We start from the raw sequence: 27137 nt of genomic DNA, 5'->3' as shown, positions 1-27137 counted from the left end.
ATGTGGTTTCTCAGGCAAGCCTGTGTAGAGAAGGTGAGGGATCTGCTGGGTTCCCTGCTCTGTTTTATGAAACCTTATGTTAGAGGACAGTGCTATCCATCCTCTTACACCCTGATTTGTCTATCTACTTCCATTTCCAAATCTCTGGCTCAATTATAAATTTTAAAGATGCCTTTAATGTTAGTTTTGGTTTTTAATTCTCAAGAGAAGACCTGGAGAAGTACTTTAGGTTGAACAAAGGGCCCTGAAGCCTCAAAAAATATAAACATTAATTCATAATTGAGTGTAAAAATTGGCATCTTGGAACACAGCAAAAGGCTCAGTGGGAGACAGTGTTGATTATCCTCAGTCGATCACTGAAGGAGAAGACGCGTATTTTCACATTCAGCAGAACTTTGATTAATCTTGGCTTTGGTGACCGTAGCTAGAAGCCTGGAAGTATTTTTCCTCCTGGTCCCTCAGGAACCCAAGTTTGTCAGTTTCAGACAGGACTCTTTCCATTTGCCAGCATAAGAACCTTCAAACTGTCAGAAGGTTAACTTGTTAGTCTTAGTGGTTACTGTAACTAACTTCATCACATTGCTCTCATTTTGGTAAAGATGATCACAGAAGAAAAATATACAGGGCATATAATACGAGAAAAGAAGCATGGAAAATAGAAAAAAATAGAGAATATCCTAAAATACTGTGAAAATTAGCAACATATATATTATATCAATAGTAACTAATGTGATTCATTTATCCATAAAAATAATTTGGTGAGAGCTTCAGTTTCTTGTCCAACATGTGAATAGCTTGGAGGTCATCACTCTTTCCTAACATTAAGGAAAAAAGTAAACAAACTGAAAATCAAATACTCTTAGATTCATCAGAGAATTGAGATCCCAGGAAAAAGTGCTGCCTTGAAAATTGGAGAGACGGAGGATACAGACTCCCAACTTTTTGGAAGCAGAAGCCCAGGATCAGCTGTTAGAAGCTAGAGCCAATACCAGTAGAAAAACTTAAATTAGAATTGATGAATTGCTGGAAACTCTCATGAACTAACTTAAGAAATAAAAGCTCTGCTGGCGCCCATCCTTAGGAAAATCTCCACGCAGTTGTGAGTTTTAATTCCAGAAGCCCCGCCATGTAATCATTGTGAAGACCAAAGACAAATTCCCATGTGTTTCTGGAAGGGGAGGAGAAACATAACCATTTGAAATATTCCCAGAGCTCACTGGTTTCTTTAGCTTTTTAACAAAAGCCTGTCTGCAGTGGAAACTACTTACCAGAGCCTAACCTACTTGGGTTTTACCACAACCTTCCAATCTGGGATAATGGAAATACTCAACATTAATCCCCCCTAGCCTCCTTGTTTCATCTAAAGGGTGGAGAAAGGTGAGAACCACTTGTGAATGGGAACAGTCCAGGGAAACAGGCTGGCTAAAAGATTAAGCTATAATCATAGAACCGTAGAAGACATTCCTTCCCCCAACAGAGCACAGCCTCATAAATAGGTCTTTAGAATGCTAACAGCAGATTATAGCAGAAAGAAGTGTATGCCACAGACCCTATTTAAGGAGAAAATTTTAGGGAACCCAAGGACAATAGAGGACAAAAAAACAAGGGTGTTAGAAGAAAGTATAGCCTCTGAAACCACAGGTATAGCAAACAATAAACATAGCCTAATTCACACCCAGATGAACATAAGCCTCATACCAAAGTCCTGTTTATCTCAATTCATTTTACCTGATACAACATGTCCATATGTTATGGGTTGAGTTGTGTCCCGTAGAAAGTCATATGTGGAAAGCCTAACCCCACACTGTCTCAAAATGTGACCTTATTTGAAAATAGGGTTGTTGCTTATGTCATTATTTAAATTGTGATGACCTCATGCTGAAGTTGTATGGGGCATTAATCCAGTATTAATGGCATCATTATAAAAAGAAGAAATTTGGATACAGACAAAAACAGACAAAATGTCATGTGAAGATGAAGACAGACATCTAGGTTGTGCTTCTACAAGCCAACTACTGTCAAAAGCTTCTAGTAAACCAACAGAAGCTAGCAGAGATACATAGAATGTATTTCTCCCTCACAGCCATCAGAAGGAACCAGCCCTATCCACACCTTGATCTCAGGCTTCTAGCTCCAGAACTCTGAGATAAGTAATTTTTGTTGTTTAAGCCACTCATTTTGTGGTACTTTGTTACAGCAGCCCTAGTAAACTAATAAACCAACTTTCAACAAAAATTGCAAGGCATGCTAAAAGTCTCAAAACACAGTCTGAAGAGAAAAAGCAGGTATCAGAACCAGACATAGATACACCAAAATTCTGGAAATATCAGACTAGGAACTTAAAATAACTATAAAATTATGCTAAGGGCTCTAATGGAAAAAGACCCGGCAGTGTTCAAGAAGCGATGAGTAATGTAAGACAAGATATGTAATCTCTAGTGAAGAATAAAAAGAAAAAGCTAAAAATCATAACACTGTAACAGAAATAAAGAATGCTTATGATGTTCTTATTAGTAGACTGGACACAGCTGAGGAAAGAATCTCTGAGTTTGAGGTTATGTCAATAGAAACTTCCAAAACAAATGCAAAAAGAAAAAAGAAAGAACAAGACAGAAGGGAATACCCAAGTGCTGTGGGACAATTACAAAAATCCTAAGATAGATATGATGAGAATACCAGAAGGATAAAAGTGAGAGAAAGAAATGGAAGAAATATTTGAAGTAATAATGTCTGAGAATTTTCCAGCATTTGTGACTGACAGCAAACTACGTATATAAGAATCTCAGAGAACATCAAGCATTATAAATGCAAAAAAAAATTGCACATTAAGTATATTACCCTCAAACCTCTGAAAAATCAAAGATAAAGAGAAGATCTGGAAAAAATCTTAAAAACAGAGGAGCAAAGAAAATAATTATGTTGGATTTCCCTTTAGAAAATATGTAAATAAGAATAGAGTTAAATATTCAGTGTTAAAAAGAAAACAACTTAAAATTCTGTATTCAGAAAAATTACTTTTAAAAGTTAAGGTGAAATAAAGATTTTCTCAAACAAAAAAAAATTGAAGGGAACTTCTTGACGGTAGACTTGCCTTGTGAGAAATATTACAAAAATCTTATTTAGAGAGAGGGCCAATGTCATAGGTCAGAGACATAGATTTACATAAAGAAAGGAAGAACATTAGAGAAAGAATAAAGATAAAAATTGTTTTATTTTTTTTATTCTTATCTAACAAGTACCAGTTTGTTCAAAATAATAATAGCAAAACTGTATTGAGTGGTTATAGCTTGTGGATAAGTGAAACAGCTGACAGTGACATGATAAGAGACGGGAGGGAGGAGTTGGGACCATTGTGTCATGTAGCACCTGCACCCTTGTGAAGTAGGGAACTGCCTTTTGAATGTTGACAGATTAAATGTGAATATATATTTCAAATTTCGGAACAATCAGTAATAAAAAGGAAAAAAGTTTTAAAAAATATATTTGATACTAACAGAAGAAAGAAAATGAAGTAACATAAAAAGGTCAATTAAAACCAGTAAAGGCATAAAAAGAGTGGAACATGAAAAAAGAGTCAAAGAACAATGTCAAACAATAGAAAAATATGGTAAATATTAATCCAACTATAGAAATAGTCACTTTAAATGTCAATGGTCTAAATAAACCAATTAAAAGACTGATGAGATCAGAGTAGATAAAACACATACACACACACACAAATACATTTTTAAAATAAGCTCACTTTAAATATAAATACAAAGAGCTTAAAGCAAATTAGATATTACAAGATGTATTCTGCTAACACCCCAGAATTGGCAGGGGGAACCTGTGAGCAGAAGCTTCAGGAACTACAGCAGAACTAGTGACCCAGTTCTCAGTGGTGACACCCCAGACACAGCTATACCTGCAGTAGGGGCTGCATATAAGTCCCCAGGTCCTGGGCCCCTGGCTGCAACAGTGACACCCTTGAACCCAGACTCCCTGGCAGTGGTGCAGCCAGCATTCTCAGACAAGCCGGGAGCAGCAGTGCAGGTGGTGCATGGGGCAGCAGCATCCTAGTCAAAAGAAAGCTGGGCAGCTATGTTAATTTTCTACAGAGCTGACTTTAGAGGAAGGAAAACTATCAAGGATAAATGGGGGCATCACATAAAGATAAATGGGGTAAATTTTTCAAGAAGAAATACAATTTTAATGTGTGTATGTCTAATAATAAATTAAAATATGTGAGACAAAAACTGATAGAACTGCAAGGATAAATAGATGAATCCACTATTATATTTGGAGTTTTCAACATAACTATGTCAAATTATTGATGGATTAAACAAGCACAAAATCAGTAAGGACATAGTTGAACTGAATAGTACCATCAATCAACTGGATCTAATTGACCTTTATAGAACACTTCATCCAACAACAATAGATACACATTAATCTGAAGTCAACTTGGAGCACTTACCAAGATAGTGTATATTCTATTACATAAATTAAATCCTTAAGAAATTTAAAATAATAGAAATCATACAAAATATGATCTCTGACAATGAAATTAACTAGAAATCAACCAAAAAAAAAAAAAAGCTGGAAAATCCCCAATATTTTGATGATTAAACAACACATTCTTAAATAACACATGGATCAAAAAATTATCAAGAGAAATTTAAAAAATAGCATTTGGATCTAAAGAAATAAAATTATAATTTATCAATAGTCTATGTGATTCTGCAAAAGCAGTATTTAGAAAGAAATGTATAGAATTAAAAGCATATAGTAGAAAAGGAGAAATATCTAAAATTAATAGTCTAAGTTTCAAACTTAGGAAACTAGAGAAATAAAAGTAAATTAAATCACAAGTAAGCAGAAAAACACCTGCAACTAATATCACACTTAATGTTGAGAAACTAGATTTTTTTCCCCCAAAGATAATGAAAATGGTAGGGAAATTCCCTTTACCATTCTTATTCAACATCATATTAGAGGTCCTAGGTAATGCAATAAGACAAGACAAGAAAATACAAATATCCAAATTGGGAAGGAAGAAAGAAAACTGTCTTTACAGTTGACATTTTTATTTATGTAGAAAAATTTTTTAAATGACCAAAAATAAACTTGGAAGCAAATGTAGCAAGGTTGCAGGATACAAGTTTAATATGAAAAATTCAATATCTTTTGACATATCAGCAATGAACATTTTCTATTTTAAATTGAAAATACAACACCATTTGTATTAGTATCAAAAAGTTAAATGCTTCTCTATAAATCTAACTATATATATAAACTACAAAACTATAAAAGTCTGAAGAAATAAATCAAAGATGATCTAAACAGAGAGATATTGTACATTCATGAATAGAAAGACTCAATATTGTTAAGATCTTCCCATCTTATTCTTCAGATTCAATGCAATATAAATCAATATCCAACTGAGTTACTTCTTGAAAATTGACAAATTGATTCTAAAGTTTATATGGAAAGACAAAAGACCTAGAATATCTAACACAATATTGAAGGAAAAGTCAGTATAATGAAACTATTTTTAAGATTTACTATAAGGTTATGTAAACAAAACAGTGTGGGATTTTTGAAAAAATGGACAAATATATGAAACAGAATGGAGACCACAGAAATGGATCAACTCAAATATAGTCAAGTAATTTTTGACAAAGGAGCAAAGACAATTTAATGAATAATGAATAGTCCTTTCAAGAAGTGGTGCTGGAATAACTGGACATCCACAGGGGGGAAAAGAATCTAGATTCTGACACTTTTTACAAAAAATTAACTCAAATTGATTCATTGATATAAACATAAAACAGAAACTATAATACTTCTATAAGAAATGTAATAGAAATCATAAGAAAATTTGGGTGGCATTGGGTTTGACAATGAGTTTTTTAAATATAACACCAAAAGTACAATCCATGAAAGAAAAAAAATAAGTAGAATTTCATTAAAATTAAGAAAATGTCTACTCTGTAGAAAGCACTGTTAAAAGAGTGAGAAGACAAGCTACAGATTGGCAGAACATACTTGCAAACACATATCTGATAAAGGACTTGTACTCAACGTATACAAAGAATTCTTAAAACTCAACAAAAATAAAACAAACAACTTAAAAAGTGGGCAAAAGATCTGACAAGAAGTCTCACCAAAGAACATTTACAGATGTCAGATATGCAATGAAAAGATGCTCATGATCATTTATCATTAAAGGAATTGCTAATTTAAATAATAATGAGATAATAATATAAACCTATTGTAATACTAAGATCCAAAACCCTGACAACATCAAATGCTGGTGAGGATGTGGAGGAACAGGAACATTCATTCATTGCTGGTGGGAATGCAATACTATACATCTACTTTAGAAGACAATTTGACAATTTCTACAAGTCTACACATAATCATCCCATACAATTCAGCAATTGTGCTCCTTGGTAATTATCCACATGAGTTGAAACTTACATCTACACAAAAACTTCCACAGAAATGTTTATAGCAGCTTATTCACAATTGGCAAATCTAGAAGCAACTGAGATATACTTCAATAAGTGAATAGGTAAGTAATTGGTAGTACATTCTTACAATGGAATATTATTCAGTGATTAAAAAAAGAGAGAGAGATCAAACCATGAATATACATGGAGAGAACCTAAATGTATACTGCTAGATTAAAGAAGCCAATCTAAAAAGGCTATACAGTGTGTGATTCCTATGGTGGAATACAATGACATAAAAAAGACCCTGAGAACAAGATGGACTCTGTGTGGCTAACCCGGACCTAAAAACAAAATGTAGTCAAGTGGCCATAATGGGACTGGATGCAGTCACATGCACTGTTCCTGGAAAGACCACAGAATGCACTATTAAGCTTTCAACTCTGCCAAAGTCCCTGATTTTACAAAAGTCCTGAACAGCCACCTAGACCTAGCCAACAAAAATGTGACCTGAACCAACCAACCAGAACTAAGCTGGCTTGTATTCCTCATTTGCATAAGCGGACCTGAGTGGGAACCTGGGGAGGGACTGGGAACCTGGGCAGGAACTTTTTCTATAAAGGCAGCCCCCTTTTTTTGTTCTCTTAGAGCATACTTTCAGTTTGCTGCTGAAGATTACAGTGTCCCAAGTTTGCAAACTGTATGGGCAATAAACCTTTCCTAACTAAATCCTTGTACTCTAGAGATTTTTGTTGACACTACCATATGATATTTTGTAAAAGGAAAAAGTATTTTAACAGTAAAATAATCAGTGATTACCAAGGGTTCATGGTGGAATGGGAAGGGATGCATAGGTGGAAGATAAGGGAATTTTACGACATTGAAATGATTTTGTATAATACCATAAGGTGGATACACAACATTATGCATTTCTCAAATTCAGGGAACTGTACAACACAAATGTAAACCCTAATGTAAACTATGGTCTTAGTTAAATTTACCATACACACTCGAGATGTTAATATTAGGAGAAACAGTTGGTGAGGGAGAAGGGGTATGTGAGAATTCTGCGCTTTCTGCTCAATTACTTTGTAAATCTAAAAATACTATAAACAGGAGACTATTATTTCTTTTAAATTAGATGATAAATGAAAACTCACTTGTCATCTGTATAGAAGAGATCTACCTAAATTGGAAAGATTCAGAAAGTTGAAAATAAAAAGATGGGAGAAGAACATCATCAGAGTGTGATATATAGTAGCTTGATGTTGAAGAGCGTACTCCCTATGGTTTCTTCTAGAAGTTTCATAGTTTCAGGTTTTACATTCAAGTCTTTAATCTATTTTGAGTTGAGTTTTGTGTATGATGTAAGATAATGGTCTACTTTCATTTTTTTGCATGTGGCTGTCCAGTTTTCCCAACACCATTTGTTGAAGAGACTGTCCTTTCTCCATCGTATGTTCTTGACTCCTTTGTCAAAGATTAGCTGTCCATAGATGTGTGGGTTTATTTTTGGGCTTTCAATTCTATTCCATTGATCTGTGCATCTGTTTTTATGCCAGTACCATGCTGTTTCGGGAAACGCAAATCAAAACTACAATGAGATATCACCTCACGCCCGTCAGAATGGTTATAATTAACAAGACAGGAAACAACATGTGTTGGAGAGGATGTGGAGAGAAGGGAACTCTCATACACTGCTGGTGGGAGTGCAAACTGGTGCAGCCACTATGGAAAACAGTATGGAGGTTCCTCAAAAAATTAATGATATAACTAACATACAATCCAGCTATTCCACTGCTGGTTATTTATCCAAAGAATATGAAAATACCAATGTGTAAAGATACATGCACCCCCGTGTTCATTGAAGCCTTATTCACAATAGCCAAGACTTGGAAGCAACCTAAGTGCCCATCAAGGGACGAATGGATAAAGAAGATGTGGTATATATACACAATGGAATACTACTCAGCCATAAGAAATGACGAAATCCAGCCATTTGTGACAACATGGATGGACATTGAGGGTATTACACAAAGTGACTTAAGTCAGATGGAGAAGGTCAGTTACCCTATGATCTCACTCATTAAGTTGTAGATACTAACAACAAAAAACAAACACATAAAGACAGAGATTGGATTGGCGGTTACCAGAGGGGAAGGGGCGAGGGAGGAGGGTGAAAGGGATAATTAGGCACATGTGTGTCGTGAGGGATTGTAATTAATATTTGGATGGTGAACATGACATCATGATGTAATCCATGTAGAAATAGAAGTATAATGATGTACACCTGAAATTTATACAATGTTATAAACCAGTGTTACCGCAATAAACAAAAAATAAAAAAATAAACATTTCTCTTTAAAATCAAAACAGAAAAAAAAGAAAAAACACAAAATATCAATAAGAACATACCTATCAATAATTACTTTAAATGTAAATGGACTAAATGCTCTAATCAAAAGACATAAGGTGGATGAATGGATAAAAACCAAGATCCATATATCTGCTGCCTACAAGAGACTCAATTCAGATCTATAGATATATATCGACTGAAGGTGAAGGGATGGAAAAAGATATTCCAAGAGAATGAAAACAAAAAGAAACCTGGGGTAGAAATACTTGTATCAGACAAAATAGATTTTAAAACAAAGACTGTAACAAGAGACAAAGAAAGACATTACATAATGATAAAAGGATCGACCTTACAAGAGGATATAAAACTTGTAAATATCTATGCATCCAACATAGGAGCACCTAAATATATAAAGCAAATATTAACAGACGTAAAAAGAGAAATTGAGAGTAATACAATAATAGTAGATAACTTTAACATTCCACTTACATTAATGGAGAGATCATCTAGATAGAAAATCAATGTGGAAATATTGGCTTTAAATACCACATTAAACCAAATGGACTTAATAGGTATAAACAGAACATTCCATCCAAAACCAGCAAAATGCACATTCTTTTCGAGTGCATATGAAACATTCTATACAATAAATCACATTTGAGGCCTCAAAACAAGTCTCTTTAAGAAGATTTAAATCACATCAAGTATCTTTTCTGACCACAAAGGTATGAAATGAGAAATCAATTACAAGACAAAAACTGGAAAAAACACAAACACCTGGAGGCTAAACATCATGATTGGAAACAATCAATGGGTCAAAAAAAAAGTAAAGAGAAAAATCAAAAAATACTTTGAGACAAATGAAAATAGAAATACAATGTTCCAAAATCTAGAGGACACAGCAAAAGCAGTTCTAATAGAGAAGTTGATAGTGATTCAGGCCTATCTCAGGAAACAAAATGTCTCAAATAAGCAATCTAACCTTATACCTAAAATAACTAGAAAAAGAAGAACAAAGAAAGCCCAAAGTTAGTAGGAGGAAGGAAATAATAAATATCAGAATGGAAATAAATAAAATAGAATCTAAAAAACAATAGAAAAGATCAGTGAAACTAAGAGCTAGTTGATAGACCTTTAGCCAGACTCACCAAGAAAAAAAATAGGGTTCAAATAAATAAAATCAGAAATGAACGAGGAGAAGCTACAACTGACAGCACAGAAATGCAAAGGATAATAAGAAACTACTATGAACAGTTATATGCCAATGAATTGGGCAACCTAGAAGAAATGGATAAATTCTTAGAAACATACAATCTTCTAAGATTAAATCAGGAAGAAATAGAAAATCTGAACAGACCAATTACTAGTAATGAAATTGAATCAGTAATTAAAAAAACAAAAAAAACCCTCCCAACAAACATAAGTCCAGGATCAGACAATTTTACAGGTGAATTCTACCTAACATTTAAAGAATAGTTAATACATATCCTTCTTAAAATATTCCAAAAAATTGAAGAGGAAGGACCCATTCCAAACTCATTCTGTAAAGAATTACCTTGTAGAATTACCCTGATACCAAAACCAGACAAAGATACTATAAAAAAATTATAGGCTAACATCCCTGATAAACACAGATACAAAAATCATAAACAAAATATTAGCACACTGAATTCAACAGCACATTAAAAGGACCATAACCATGGGGACCAGCCTGGTGGCGCAGCAGTTAAGTGCACGCGCTCCGCTGCAGTGGCCCGGCCTTCAGATCCCGGGTGTGCACCGACACACCACTTGTCAAGCCATGCTGTGACAGCCTCCCATATAAAGTAGAGGAAGATGGGCACGGATGTCAGCCCAGGGCCGATCTTCCTCAGCAAAAAGAAGAGGATTGGCATCGGATGTTAGCTCAGGGATTATCTTCCTCACACACACACAAAAAAGGCCCATAACCACGAAAAAATGATATTTATCACAGGGATATAAGGATGGTTCAAATAGCCACAAATCAATCAATGTGCTACACCACATTAACAAAATGAAGGTAAAAAAATCATATGATTGTATCAATAGATTCAGAAAAATCATTTGACAAAATTCAACATCCATTTATGACAAAAACTCGCAACAAAGTAGGTACAGAGGGAACATACTTCAACATAATGAAGGCCATATATGACAAACTCACAGCTAACACCACATTCGACAGTGAAAAGCTGAAAGCGTTTCCTCCAACATCAGGAACAACACAAGGATGTTCACTCTCACTGTTTTTATTCAAATTGGTATTGGAAGTCCCAGCAACAGCAATCAAAGAAGTAAAAGAAATAAAAGACATCCAAATTAGAAAAGAACTAAAACCGTCACTATTTGTAGATCACATGATACTATATATAAAAAACCCTACAGACTCCACCAAAAAAAAATTAGAACTAATAAATGAATTCAGTAAAGTTGCAGGATACAAAATCAATATAGAGAAATCTGTTGTGTTTTTATATACTAATAATAAATAATCAGAAACAGAAATTAAGAAAGCAATCCCATTTATAATTGCCATCGAAAAGAATAAAATACCTAGGAATAAATTTAATCAAGGAGATGAAATACCTGTACTCTGAAAACTATAAGACATTGATTAAAAAAATTGAAGCTAACACAAGTAAAAGGAAAGATATTCCACGCTCATGGATAGGAAGAATTAGTATTTGTTAAAATGTTCATACTACCCAAGGCAATCTACAGTTTTAATGCAATCCCTATCAAAATACCAAAGACATTTTTCCCACAACTAGAAGAAATAATCCTAAAATTTGTATGGATTCACAAAAGACCCCAAATCGCCAAAACAATCTTGAGAGAGAAGAACAAAGCTGAAGGTATTCTCCCTGATTTCAAAGTATATTACAAAATATGGTAATCTAAAACAGACACACAGATCAATGGAACGGAGTAGAGATCCCAGAAATAAACCCATGTTTATACAGTCAGTTAATCTATGACAAAGGAGGCAAGAATATACAGTGAGGAAAAGACAGTCTCTTTAAAAAACAGTTTTGGGAAAACTAAACAACTAAATGCAAAAGAATGAAACTGGACTACTTTCTTACACCATATGCAAAAATAAATTCAAAATAAATTAAAGACTTGCATGTAAGGTCTGAAACCATGAAACTCCTAGAAGAAAACATAGGCAGTAAGTACTTTGACATTGGCCTTAGCGATATTTTTTTTGATCTGACTCCAAAAGCAAGGGAAACAAAAGCAAAAATAAACAAATTGGACTACATCAAACTAAAAGCTTTTACACAGTGAAGGAAACCATCAGCAAAATGAAAAGGCAACCTACTAAATGAGAGAGGATATTTGCAAAGGATTTAAAAAATGGGCAGTGGTCTTGAATAGCCTTTTTTCCAGAGAAAATATACGGATTACCAACAGACACATGAAAAGATGCAAACATCACTAATCATCAGGGAAATGAAAATAAAAAACCACAGTCAGCTAACACCTCACACCTGCCAGAATGGCTAGTATCAAAAAGACAACAAGTGAGTGAGTGGCAAGGATGTGGAGAAAAAGGAACCTTCGTATGCTATTAGTGGGAAAGTAAATTGGTGCAGCCACTATGGAAAACATTACAGAAGTTCCTCAAAAGATTATAAATAAGACTACCATGTGATTCAGCAATTCCACTTCTGAGTATTTAGCTGAAGAAAACAAAAATACTGTTCAAAAACATATATGTACCCCTATGTTCATTGCAATGTTATTTCCAGTAGCTAGGATATGGAAGCAACCTAAGTGTCCATTGATGGATGAATGGATAAAGAAGATGGGAGATATATGTATATTACTCAGCCATAAAAATAGAATGAGATCTTGCCATTTGTGACAATATGAATGGACCTAAAGGATATTATGCTAAGTGAAATAAGTCAGAGAAAGATAAATGCTGCATGATTTCACTTATATGTAGAACCTAAAAAACAAAACAAATGAACAAACATAACAAAATAGAAAAACTCAGAGATGCAAAGAACAAACTAGGGTTGCCGGGGAGGGGGGGTGTTGGTCAAATAAGTAAATGGGGATTAAGAGATACAAGCTTTCAGTTATAAAATAAATAAGTCATAGGGATGTAATGTACAGCATAGAGAATTTATTTTAAAATATTGCATTAACTTTGTATGGTGACAGATTGTTCCTAGATTTGTTGTGGTGATCATTTTGTAATGTATATAAATGTTAAATCACTATGTTGTACGCCTGAAACTAAATAATATCATATGTCAACTATACTTCAATAAAAAAGAACATCAATAACACTTCTCCAGGAAGTCCTTGGTTGCATAATCTGAAAACTTTCCAAAAAATTGTTGAGTGTATTAAGAGAAAAACTAAATATTTTATTGTATCTTCATAATTGCTTCTAGAGTGATATGGAGTAAAAATAAGACAGAATATATAAAGAGTAGGGCCTGATAGAGAGGGTAGCTGCACACATAAGCATAATGGATTAATGTCAGTTCACACCTCGGGACTCTTATAGAGAACCACTAAGAATATCAATGTTCCAACTAATCCTTCCCCTGTCCAGTGTGGCGGATGCCATGATGAGCCAATTTTTTCTATGAGGAGTCCAGGCACTTGAGGATAGTAAACTGTCCATATCCCATAGGACTCACACTCTAGAGCTTGAGCCCTTGATCCAGAATGTGCTCTGGGTGCTGGGGACAATAATAATGACTATGGTGCTGATGATAATAGCTAAAACAAGAGCTATGAGCCAAGAAAAAGTTCCATTTATATGACACATTTAACGCTCATGCAAATAAAGAAACTGAGTCACAAAGAGGTTAAGTGACTTTCCCAAAGCCATTAATCGTGGAACTGGGGTTGAGACTCAGCTCATTTGGGCTCTTAAACTCAGAATACTGCCTCTGATAATGATGATGATGTCAACCAAAAATCTGCTTTCTGCAGAAAATATTTAATGACAAAAAGGAAAACAAAATCAACATCAGTCCTTAAAAAGTCTCTTTAATATCCTTTTGTTGTAGTTCCTTTTGTTTGTTTATTTTATTCCCCTAATCATACAGGCTTTTTTTTTTTTTTTTTTTTTAAAGATTTTATTTATTTATTTTTCCCCCCAAAGCCCCAGTAGATAGCTGTGTGTCGTAGCTGCACATCCTTCTAGTTGCTGTATGTGGGACGCGGCCTCAGCATGGCCGGAGAAGCAGCGCGTCGGTGCGAGCCCGGGATCCGAACCAGGGTCGCCAGCAGTGGAGCGCGCTCACTTAACCACCAAGCCACGGGGCCGGCCCATACAGGCTTTTTAAAGAAATATACCAAGAACATACTGTGTAGTTTTAGAATAACGTCATGTTAATTATCTACAAGGTGGCAGATGGGTGATGCCAAACTGGTCCCATAGTAACAGCTATCAGAGGTCTACACAGAATCAGAAAATGACCCTTTAGGGACTTTTTTATTAACATATAGATTTCTCATCCCTGTGGAAACAGATCCTCAATGTAAGGGATAAAGGGGAGAAATATAAATCTCAGAATCAATCACAAATGAGTTCAGTACCTGAGGTATAAGCTACTTGACGAGTCAAGAAATGCTCCTGGTGAAAGCTGTACTTTGAGAACACACAGAAGGATGCTAAGAGACCAGATGACAAAGGCAGAACGCCTTTACCTCAGGAAGCAACAGTCACAGACTCATAAAATCTCTGTTGTAAGAAGCCTCTCCCCTTTCTTTATTTTCAAAACAGAAAGCTGTGGTACAGAGAGGTTAGGTAACATGTCTAAGGATACACAGCTCAGAAGTAAGAAAAGCCAAGATTCAAACACCAATGAGTGTAACTGCAAACCTATGATCTTAAGGCCTCTTTAATTTGCTTCTGAAATTGGTTTTATGGCATAGAGGTGATTTAAAAATATTTAAACATGAATAGGAAAAAAACTAAAACATAAGAGTAAATGCTGAACGATCACCTATTGGACATCCACAAAGATAGAAGTCAGAAAATTTTAATAAAATCTATTGAAACACAAAGATGTTCACCGAGTGCAATTTAAAGCTTACAGTAAGGACATTGTTTGATACTAAGTGGGAATCCAATTTGTCACCAGAGAAGCCCTCACAGAGACCAGATTAAAGACTGGATGTATTGTTGGGGGTGCCTTTAACTCCTAAATTTAAATAATTAATATGTTGAAGGTACAGGTTGTTATCTTATGATTCCAAATCACACTGTGTTATACAGTAAGCTCCACATCAGCAAGAATGTTGGTTATACAGCCTTTAATTTCACAGAGATAAATTCATTGAAACAAACAGTGGTGAGCACCTATTATATGCCGGAAATTTTAGGCACTGGAAAATCATAAATGAATACAACATCTTTTTACACACATAAGGAATGCTAAGTCTGTAGAAGCAGTGGAAGCAAATCTTGCTCACTTTCTCTTTCTCTATTTTACCATGAATCTTCTATGAGCACAACCCCATCCAAATACAATGGTCAGCTCTCAGTTCTCATTGTAATTCAACAAAAAACTGCACCTGTTGCAGTTGATTGTGCTCTCCATCTTTGAATGTTTCTTCACTTGTATCTGAGATATTGCTTCTTACCTGTTAATCTGTACCTCATGTCTCACTTGCTTCCCAACTGACCACAGTTGCCTCAGGTCTCAGTCTCAAAATTTTACTCTTACCTAAGTGATCTCAAATAATCCTATGGCTTTAAATATTCTTTCTATTCTAGATGACTATATTTAAATCTTCAGTCCAGAACTCTAAACAGAACCCCAATTGGCTTCACATATCAAATAGGCATTTCAAATGTATCTCAAGAATTGAATTCTTGATTTCTCTATGTAATCCTGCCACTCTGGAAGTTTTCAAAATCTCAATAAATAGAAATTTCATTTTGCTTTTTCTTGAGCCCAAAACATTGAATTATCTCTCATTCTATATTCTTTCTTATGAGCTAAATGTGGTTGTCTCACTACCCCAATCAATCCGTCTTTGTCTCTCATTTGAAATTTTCTAAGTTGTCTTCCTACATTCCACCTAGCTCCCTGCTCTATTTTCCGCAATATGGATGTACTGATCCTTCTAAAAATGTACATCTTATCAAGTTACATGTCTACAGAAAATTCTTCAAGTGCTTCCCATCTCACTCTGAACAAAACTAAAAATGTTTCCAGGTCCTGCTGTGGACTCACACAGAGTTGAACAAGGTAAATTTTCTTCCCATAGACTTGACCCTTCTTAGAACTCTGCTGTTAAAACAACACAGAAGAAGGCACAGTATTGCTCTTTGATGTTAAATAGTAGAGTCTATTCTCTTTTTTTTAATTTTTTGTTTATTGAAGTAACATTGGTTTATAACATTGTATAAATTTCAGGTGTACATCATTATACGTCTATTTATGCATAGATTACATCATGTAATCTAATTACAACACAGCACCACACACATGTGCCGAATTATCCCTTTCGCCCCCTCCCTCCCCCCTTCCCCTCTGGTAACCACCAATCCAATCTCTGTCCCTATGTGTTTGTTTATTGTTGTTATTATCTACTACTTAATGAAGGAAAGCATACGGTATTTGACCTTCTGCCTCTGACTTATTTCACTTTGCATAATACCCTCAATGTCCAACCATGTTGTCACAAATGACTGGATTTCATCGTTTCCTATGGCTGAGTAGTATTCCATTGTGTAGAGTCTATTCTCTTTGAGGAAATGTGCAATGCTTGGATATTCAATATTCACAGTCAGTTTAGTTAAGCTCAACTACTATTTAGTGGCCTAGTATTTGACAGTCACTATTTTCAGCAGGATTTTTGACAACAAAATTTTGTAGCTTTCTTTAACCATCAGTTAAGTGTGAAGGGGACTTGGAAAGAGTTGCTGTGAACTCTAATATCTGCTCTTCCTTTTTTTGCAAAAATGTCTCTGTATAACTAATGAAACATCTTTGGTTTCCTCTCCCTGAGAGCAAGAAACAAGACAAGGTAAATCTTCTTAACTGCCAATTGTAAGTAATCTTCGATAGCTGACTAAATAGTCTCTTGTGAAACAGGACACATAGAGAATGTTCTGAGGAAGACTTATTTTCACATTATTGAATCTCTAAGCATCACTTGTGGATACTTTCTGAGCAGATGAGCATTGTGCAAATAATTTTTTAAATGCCCCCATGACATCCTTGTTTCTGAGGCTGTAAATGAGAGGATTGAGCATGGGTGTGATGATAGTATAGAAAGCTGAGACAACCTTGTCCTGCTCAGGGGTGTGGAATGACTGGGGCAGCACATGAGTATAGAAGGCAGCCCCGTAGAAAATGCTGACTACAATCAAGTGGGAGGAACAAGTGGTAAAGGCCTTTTTTCGGCCTTCAGCAGAGCGCATGCGGTGGACAGTTAACAAGATGAGAGAGTAAGAAGTTGAGATAATAGAGATGGGGATGAGCAACATGAGTACACAGCAGATGTACATCAGGGTTTCATACAGGGATGTGTCAGCACAGGCCAGTCTGAGAACTGCAGGGATCTCACAGAAGAAGTGGTTGACACTGTGGGAGCCACAGTAGGGAAAACTCATGGTGATGGGGGTGAGCAGAAAGCCATCCAGGGACCCACCAAACCAGGCACCAGCAGCCAGCAGAAGACATACCCTGCGGTTCATCAGGACTGGGTACCTAAGAGGGTTACAAACAGCCACGTAGCGGTCATAGGCCATGAGGCCCAAGAGGAAGAACTCTGAGCCAATCATGGTCAAGTAGAGGAAGATCTGTATCCCACAGGCCACAAAGGAAATGGTCTTCTCTATAGAAAACATGTCAATCAGGAGTTTTGGGACAGTGGTACAAATGAAAAGAGTGTCCATGATGGACAGCTGGCTGAGCAGAAAATACATGGGGGTGTGGAGGCGGGAGTCCACCCAAATCAAGACTATCATGACCAAATTTGCAATTACAGCTACCACGAAAACAGCAAAAATAACAGCAAAGACAATCACTGTAGCTTTACTGTTCACCAGAAGCCCTAGGAGGATAAAGTCAGAGGATGAAGTTCCGTTCTTCATTGACATTGACTACGACAGCTCCACGGGAGCAGGAAACCACAAAGACCAAGAAGGAAAGGGAGAATAAACACTTTCAATATGGGAGAAGCTCACAAAGGAGATGACACATCAGAGGGTACTAGCCAGGATGAAATTTTCCAAGGCAGAATGCTAGAGAAAGACAAACAGACCAAGAGACACATCATAAATCAGTAACTGTAGATCTGTTTCTCTTTGTTGGAGAACAATGCTTTTTATATTGTGTTCATGTTCAGGCTGCAACATATAGGTTATACTAGATGCGTAATACAGTTAATTTTGCTATCCCTGGAGTAAAGTTTTAACTATATCTGTCCTATTCATTCTGCATTTCTTGCATCCAGAATGTTGTCCAATCCATAGTTGGGCTAAGTAAACACTGGTTGGAGAACAGGATGACTGATGCATTGATTATCTGAATGGCTAAAAGTGAGCAAAATGAATACTTAAGAAGTGAAGGTTATAAAGAAAACAACACCTTAAGTGTGTCTTCTAGTCTCAGTACTTAACTTCTGACACTCTGGTCACCAAGTGTGTGGGGGTTTCTTCCCTGTACCAAGCAATCTCTAGCTCTTCAGACATCGGCTGGGTGTCTTACAATTTAATTCAATTCTCACACTATCCACCTGGATATAGCCTGATATCCCACAGGTTAAGGGCTCAGTCCCACAACACTGGCATTCACTTCAGAGGACACTTACAAGTATAGGTTGTCACCTATGCTTCTGAACCACCGGATATAAGTCAGATGTTCCCCTGACCCCTTTCCTGGGTTCAATTAATATTTTAGAGTGTTTCATAGAACTCAAGAAAAGATTTTACTTACTAGATTGACTAGTATGTAACTCAGGAACAACCAGGTGGAAGAGATGCATAGGGTAAGGCATGTGGGAAGGGGTGTGGAAATTTTTTTCCCTCTCAGGGTATGCTACCCTCCTAGCACCTCTACCTGTTCACTAAGCTAGCTCTCTGAATGCTCTTCTTTTGGACTTTTGTGGGGATTCATTCTTTAGGCATGACTGATTAAATCCTTGGCCATTGGTGATTAATTAAACCTGTAACCCCTCCCCTCTCCTTGGAGATCTGGGAGGTGGAGTGTAAAAGTTCTAAACCTCTAATCATATGGTTAATTCCCTGGCAAACAGTTCCCATCCTTTCCATAAGTCATCTCATAACATAAATTCAGGTGTGGTTGGAAGGAGCTTATTATGAATAATGAAAGACACCTGCATAGCTCTTTTTACTCATGAAGTTTTGATGGTTTTAGGAGCTCTGTGCCAGGAATGGGAACAAAGACCAAATATATATTTCTTATCATAAATGACAATGTAAAAAATGGCTAAGATATTTGTTGGGGCTTCATGAATGAAATGTTCTGGTCATCATGTTTCACCTAGGTTATTCCAGTAGCTTCTGCACTGTCTCCTGATTCTCTCTCTTGTACGCTTTTAGTCTTATCTCAGCAGATCAAAGTTATCTTGAGAAACCTACATCAGACCAGATCTCTCTGTGCTCAAAACTCTGCTCTGGCACTTCATATCCCACTTCAGGGCCCATCATGTTGTGACCCTTCATCCTCTGAAATCATCTCCTGCCCCCTCCGGTGTGTTGGCCCTGGTGCTGCAGCCCCCTGGCCTCCTTGCTGACCCTTGGCCCCACTCTGGGGGAGTCCTCCGCCCATGGTCTTTGCCTCTGCTGTAACCCAGGCCAGGGTCCTCCCCACGTCTGTGTGTGGTCACCCCCTCATGTCTTTCAGGGCTTTGTTCAAAACCCACCTTTCAGAGAGGCCTATTCTGGTAAGAGTTGATGACTTTATCTTTTTTTTCACATTTCTTAACACCATCTGACATAGGATGTGTTCACTTTATTTTATCTTGTCTCCTGAAGCTAGAAAGAAAGCTCTATATGAGCAAGGATGTTCACATATGTTGATACTGTCTCCTTCCAGAATATAAAACAATGCCTGGTACATGGCAAATATTGTCAAATATTTAAATGAATGATTATTAAATATATGCAGTTAAAGAAATGTAAACTGTTTATTTTTTATGCTTTTAAAGATAGTATACTGCTAGAAGAATTCCTTTAAAATACTTCTGGATGTGTTCTGTAAATGTGCTAAAGGGAAATAATTTTTTTAAAGCCAGGTCCTTGTGTTATTCTTCAATCCAAAGTAAAGTTGTCATAAAATAGGATCTATTCATATTTTCTAATAAGGAACTTAGTTCTAGGAAACAGAAATACATCACAAGTCTCTAAGATCAAGCAGTAATACAAATTTCACATTAAATCATTGAGGTTTTACATATACACATTTGAGATAAGCGCTCTGTGACTTAAAATCAATGTACTATTTTAGACAGAGTCAGATGTTACCAAAATTTACAGTAAACAAGGACTCACCACTTTTTCTCTCTTCTGAATCTACCCTTGCTGTGACAGCTGTTAATTCAGTTAGTCCCAGTTGTTGTGTAAAAGATGACTGCAGCTTCAGATATTATTGTCTCTCTAAAGGTTGTATGGTGGATGTTAATAATATAGTTTGAACTTACCCTATGTTAAACAGATGAAATGACAAGAATCATTATGCATGATTTTTCTTAGCAGCAAGTTTCCATTTATTTTCCATTATCAGGAAAATTACATCTTAAAACATGCTACTATTAATTTTATATTTCATTAAATTTAGTAAAATGATGATAGATTTACCTTAGTGTTAATTAAACCAATTGTGGTAGGCAAAAGAATGCACCTCTACCACCTGCAAAGATCCCCATATCCTAATCCTCAGAACCTGTAAATATGCTCCCTTATTTGACAAAAAGGACTTTGTAGATATGATTAAGTTAGGGATGGTGAGACAAGGAGAGAATCCTAAAATGTTCTGTTAAGCCCAATGTAATCACAAGGACCCTTATAAGAGGCAGGCGAGAAAGAGGGAGGCAGGAGTCAGAGGAAGAGATGTGACATTGGAAGCAAAGGTCAGAGTGATTCAGATGCTGGCTTTGAAGATGAAGGGGATCATGAAGCAAGGACTGTGTGTGGTCTCTAGAAACTGAAAAAGGCTAGGAAACAGATTTTCCCCTAAAGTCTTCAGAACTGAGTGTAGCCCTCCTGATACTTTGATTTTAGCCCAGCATGACTAATCTGGATTTGTGACCTCCAAAACTGTAAGATAATAAATCTGTGTCATTTTAAACCACTGAGTTTGTGGTAATTTGATACAGTAGTCACAGGAAACTATTGTACAAGTAAATAATTTTATCAGCTTTTAAACATAAGCATAATTGAGGAAAGTTGCTAATAATAAATTAGTCTGCACCCCTGCAGTGCTCACTGTGTGCCAGGCTTCGTTCCACATGCTCCAGTGTTTTGATGTAGGCTCTTTCCACTGCACTTCTTATGCAGTCAATTATTGCAATTATCACTCTCTCAAGTTTGGAGGAACTGAGGAACAGACAGGGCAAGAGGCTCGACTTTGCTCTCCACAGTTTCTACCACTACACTCAACTGACCCCTACATGCGCATTATCTTTTTAAGCATCAGATAAGTTTGCAACCAGCTAAGATGAGTCAAATGAATACAGGCTGTGAGGTCAAATTACATTCAAGGAAAATTTGAATCAAAACGTGTCAACAAATTTACAAAGGAACAAAATAAAGTTAATTATTTCCAGAAATCCAAAATGCTCTCTAACTCCTCGGCAATGTCTCGTCAACATGTGTTGGCTGCAGATGCTTGGTTTTGTATTGAGAGCCACAAAAAATAAAAAATCCGCACCAAATGTACTCCAAGAAGGATCCCCCAAACACTGACTTGCAAATCTGACTGCTGATCATCAACTGCGAAGAGCAACTTCTTATGTCCAAGCAGACATAATAATAACTCATCTAATAGGCCTATGCCCACTCCTTCACCAGCCTTACCACCAGTACATAGGCAGACTAGTGGAGATAATGCCCATTCCCTTGTGGGGATCCTAATTTAAAGGATGTCAGGGGAAGTGTCAGAGTTCACTCAAGAATAAATGACAGAAAATATGAATTTTTAAAACTAATAAAGCAGAAAAGTAATAATTTTTTATCTCTAGAGGAGGAATATATGCAAAAAAATGCCCAGAAATGGTCAAGACTCACCCGTCGGTGTAAACAACTCCAATTTGCTAGTGTAAAGTCCCCAGTCCTCCAAAATCACTCCACACTCCGTGGTGCCACTTTACCCTTGCTCCTCTGGCAGTTTAATCCCATCTTCGCATAGAATCTGGACCTCAATAGACTGGGTGAAATCCAGGGTCTGTCACTTACTGGCCATATGATGCTGGGCAAGTTGTTCATCAAGCTCCTTATTGAAAAAATGGGCATCAGAGCAGCCCCTGACTTCAGAGTGTTTACTGAGAATTCTATGTAAGGCCCTCATAATAATCTATGGCCCATAATAATGTTACTGAAATGTTGGCTACAATTTTTAGGATCTCCCTTCATTCACAATAAATATCTCTCTACTTTTAGTAATAGTGAAAAAAGAACAGGCTCTAGAATGTGAAAAAGTTATTAATTAATGAATTTGAAAATGGACAGTATATATCACTTGGTTTTAGTTACTTTAATTCTTTCAAGCCTAATTTTCCCAATACATAAAGAAGACATTATAGGAAAAAATATTATAATTTATAATTTTTTAGATTATAAATCTAAGATTATAAAGGCATTCATTATCATTTTAAAAACTAGCATTGGCTTAGTTCTCTTTCTTGAGACTGAAACTACTTAATACGTGCACAAAATATGTTGTAATCTTGCACATAAAAACACTCAAAGATACAGATTTTTACAATCTTTCAAATTAGAAAGGACTAGCATTTGCAGGCAGTCCAACTTGGGTCAACATTATATCACTCCTTCTCCCATAGAAGTTCCCCCAGGGAGGCAGGGAAGCAGCTATCTCTGTTGCACCTTCATCAGCTCTGCAGAAGCTGAGGTCCAGAAACATGGCTTTAACTATATTCAAACAATTTTTCCGATTTTATCTTCTTAGGTTTATTGGTATTCTTTAAAACAACTGCACATTGCAGTTAAACACTATGGAAAGTCAGGAAAAAACAATTTTGATAATGTTTTGATTAGATAAAGAATTATATACTGTTGTATATAATTCTAAAACTCATTCTAACACCTAAATTTTTAGTCAATAAAGAAGAAATCATCTTTTTGTCTTCATACTTGAGCAAATACCTACCTATGACACTTACCTCCCATTTGCTCTAAAAATGAACAGGTATCTATGATGAATCTAGCAAAAGCCAATGATATTTCTTTGAAGGAGCCAAGATTTTAAAATACTTGAATAGAAATGATATCAGAATCAGTGAAGTTGGAAAGAATTGAAGTATAGTTCTTCTGGTTCCAGCTTCACCCTTGACATGTAATTCTGTGTGAGCTCGTAAAAGTCATCTAATTTCTTTGACTTTCAGTTTCCACTGCAACTCTTCAAACCTGGATTTCTCAGAAAAAGGGAAAAAAAGAATTATATAGATATGTAAATTGTTATATCCGAATGCTAAGCCTTCTAAAATAACATGGCATTCATCCATTCATTCACTCAACTAATAATTTTTTAACACACTTTGTACATCAGGAAAATTTCTTGGTGCTTGGGATACATCAAGGAAAAAAATCAAGGTCCTGTCCTTGCTTATGTGATGAGTAGAATCTAAAATAATTGAGTAATCTTAAAAATCTAATGAAAGAAAATGAGGTAAAGCAATATGGGATAGTCTGAGCTGATGCTACAGGTATTTATCACCTTTACATGTGTAGTTAGTTGTGTAAACCAAAGCAATATAGCAGAAGCAGAAACCTTAAATACGTTCTTGAACTTTGAATCCCCAGGATTTTGAAGGGAGAACTCACTGAGCTGTTGGCAAATGTGTGACGAGACCATGGTAGACATTCGGGTTTGACAAGATCTATTCCCAACACAGTTCCATCTGAAAAAAAAATAAAAAATGCTCTGGCCTTAGCTAATTATATATTTGTGAGTAAGCATGTTGTTTTAGTCAAATAGCCTTTCAATGCCATGAAATTAACCATTAGTACAATTTTCCTGCCTCATGTAAATCACTTGTGTGTAGAGTCAGGATCTGATGTTTCAAACATTTTGTATTCACATTATTGTCAGACTTCATTACCAGAACTTCACTTAGTCTAACTGGGCAGGGACGTAATGTCGTGTTCTAGGTGACAGAGGTCTGCATTCCCTTCTCCATGCTAAATGATCATCCGAACACTTTCATTTTCTCCATCACTCCTTCATGTCTGAAACCTTCCTGGGTATTTAATAAAGCATTTAAGAAAGTATTTAATAAGTAGACTTTATACTATCAACTATTACAATTTTTACATTATATAAACATACTTTTAAAAATTTATTGTATAAATAAAATAAATGTGTGGAAGCAAGGGTTCAGTTAATTTTATATCCATATCTCTCACCTACAGGAAGACCCCACAAGGGTCTGCCTGTCCCTCACCAAGGATCATCAAGTTCTTGGTAGACCAGACCAGCTGGCATCCAACAGAAAATGAACATGGATTTATCAACATGTTACTCCCAGAGGGTTTTTCTTCCCCACGTCACTATGAGGATTAACAAGCTGCACATTGTGCCATGTGCTTCTCTCTTTTCAATCGATTAATAGCAAGGTTTGGCACAAAAATCCCACGCCAGAAGTCAGAAGACGTGGTTCTGAGGCTCCCGTCTGCCTCTTGCTTGGGAGAGTCTATAATTTGCTCTGGGCATCAGCTTCTCCATCCCCCGAGGCTAATTCCTTCTCCAGATACTTGCTAGGACTTTGTGATGATCAGAACCAAAATCACATAATGTAGTTGAATGTGCTTTGAAAAATGAGGACGGTTTTCCCTTCATCTTTTCTCCATAATCTAGAACAGTACCTGACATCTTGTGTCAACTGGCATTGTTTTGAAATACAACAGACATTGTTTGAAAATTTTTAAATTATTTTAATTTATAACCGTCTTTCTCAAGTTAATATATTTTTAATAAGGAGGGAAATCTGGTGACCATACATTATCTTATATAATAATTTGGCACAATGACTGGGGAAAAATCCTTGCTTATCCCTTGTGAGATAAGACCAGTCTTGCCAGTGAGGGGAGAGGACATCCACAATATATATGAAGTGGTAAAAAAAATTAAATTATATTGAAGTATAGCATACAACAGAAAAGTGCAAACATCAGAAGTGATGAGACTGATAAATTATCACAAAGTGAGCACATCCATGCGACCACCATTGAGGTGGGGAATAGACTGTTAACAACATCATGTCACAGAAGTTCCCTCTTCCCCTGCCCCAATCACTAACTCCTATGATATTTCTAGGAAGTCATCTAAATGTGCTCCCTTATCTTTTGTTTTTCAGATAATTTTGAAATATTTAGTAAGTTAAATGCCCTTGTTAAATGTGCAAAGGATTCATCTTGCAAATGTGAGAAAAAAAGCCCTATTAGACATTAATATATAGCAACCCAGGTCCAGGCTGGACTCTGAGGAAATGGGAAAGAAGACACAAATGCCAGGGTAGAGGGAAATAATGAGAAGTGCAAAGTGAAAGATTCTGTGGAGGAAAAGACCAGGTTCAGATCCCAGGTGCGCACCGATGCACCACTTGTCACGCCATGCTGTGGCGGTGTCCCATACAAAGTAGACGAAGATGGGTTGATCTTTCTCACAGAAAAAAAAAAAAACGTTGTGGGTATTTTATAAATAAATCCAGTTCCTCCACTTGAAGAGATTTATCCATCCAAGCCATTCTTCCACCTCTTTTCTATTTGTTTGTTTGATTTCAGGGTAAGATCAAGTTATTAGGAAACTTCCAAGGCAAAATTAACATTGTGAATGGCATATTGACGAGAATATGTTTTACTTACATCAACATCTATGGAGGAAATATTTTTCCTCTATGTTGACACTAGAATAGCATAGGGCTGAGTAACATTTTCTTAGTCTTTGTCAACTATGAAACCACTCAAAAATGTGTCCAACACTTTCTAAGCCTTCTATTGATAGAGAAAATAAACACCACGTGAATAAAAACTTTTATTTGTCATATTTTAGGATCTTACATGCAGTAGAAAGTTAAAATTAGGTAAGTAGATAGAATAGGGTCTGTGAGTGTAGTCTTCATTTAGTTAATATTTTATCAAAGCCCTGCATTTATCAAAACACCACAATTAACCAAAAGCTAATTAAAAGAAGAAATATTTGTCTGCCAGTATACCAGCAGGAGAGATTGAGAAAAGGAGCATTGACCAAGGGAGCTGAGTTAGCCAATGAAATGTCTTGATTTATTTATTTTATGGTTATCTATACCGTAATATTAAGGCATGCATGAAGTTTTTGAAGGATTGTAGCTCTGTTACTATCTTAATGACAGAAATCAAGTTTTAATCAATCAGTAAATGTTTATTGATTTCCAGGAACATATTAGACTCTATGTGAAAAAAGGCATGATAATCGCCCATAGTCTCAATTTTAGTGGTTAGAGAACACAGACATTCATAAAAAGTGACTAGGAATACAGAACCCAAGGGCCAGCCCTGTAACATAGTGGCTAAATTCAGCAAGATCTGCTTCAGCAGCCTGGGTTGCCGGGATCGGATCCCAGGTGCAGACCTATATCACTAGTCAGACATGCTGTGGCAGCTACCCACATGCAAAATAGAGGAAGACGGGCACAGATGTTAGCTCAGGAAGAATCTTCCTCAGGGCAAAAAAAAAAAAGTACAGAACTCCAGATATAATTGAATTGTCTTTATAAAAATTGTCTAAATAAAGCTGTTACACTGTTATCATTAGAAAATATTTAATTTGTACTGAATGTTTGACATTAAATCATGAAGGACATGGTGACTGCTCCTTGCAATTTCTGTTCAAAAGTTGGTCAGCAGTACAAACACAAAAGTCACATGAACACATGTAACATATTTACTTGGATCTCTTCAAAGAGATATTGGCCTGCCTCGTTTATAGTGCTACTTGAAGAGAATGCTCACTGGAAAATGTTTTTTGGTGAATCCAGATAAGCAAGTTGGCTAATGCTGAGGTGTTTGCCACCTCTGGCTGTAGTTCTTAAATGATGCCTGCACTGGGATGATTTTACCGTTGATAATTCAGGATTGTTAGAATGATGGTGAATTGACA

The 27137-nt window shown here is 36.1% G+C and overlaps 1 protein-coding gene across 1 annotated transcript; it reads right to left on the bottom strand.

The window, feature by feature from the left end:
• Window positions 1–16942: 16942 nt before the first annotated feature.
• LOC101394722 (olfactory receptor 2T11) lies at window positions 16943–17902 on the bottom strand. Its single transcript, XM_004427494.3, has one exon. It carries the CDS (start codon window positions 17900–17902, stop codon window positions 16943–16945), a length of 960 nt encoding a protein of 319 aa, XP_004427551.2.
• Window positions 17903–27137: the final 9235 nt, after the last annotated feature.

This window comes from Ceratotherium simum, chromosome 37 (assembly GCF_057802395.1).
Source record: "Ceratotherium simum simum isolate JZ-2026a chromosome 37, ASM5780239v1, whole genome shotgun sequence".
Taxonomy (NCBI): Eukaryota; Metazoa; Chordata; class Mammalia; order Perissodactyla; family Rhinocerotidae; genus Ceratotherium; species Ceratotherium simum.
This window is presented reverse-complemented; position numbering and strand designations above follow the sequence as displayed.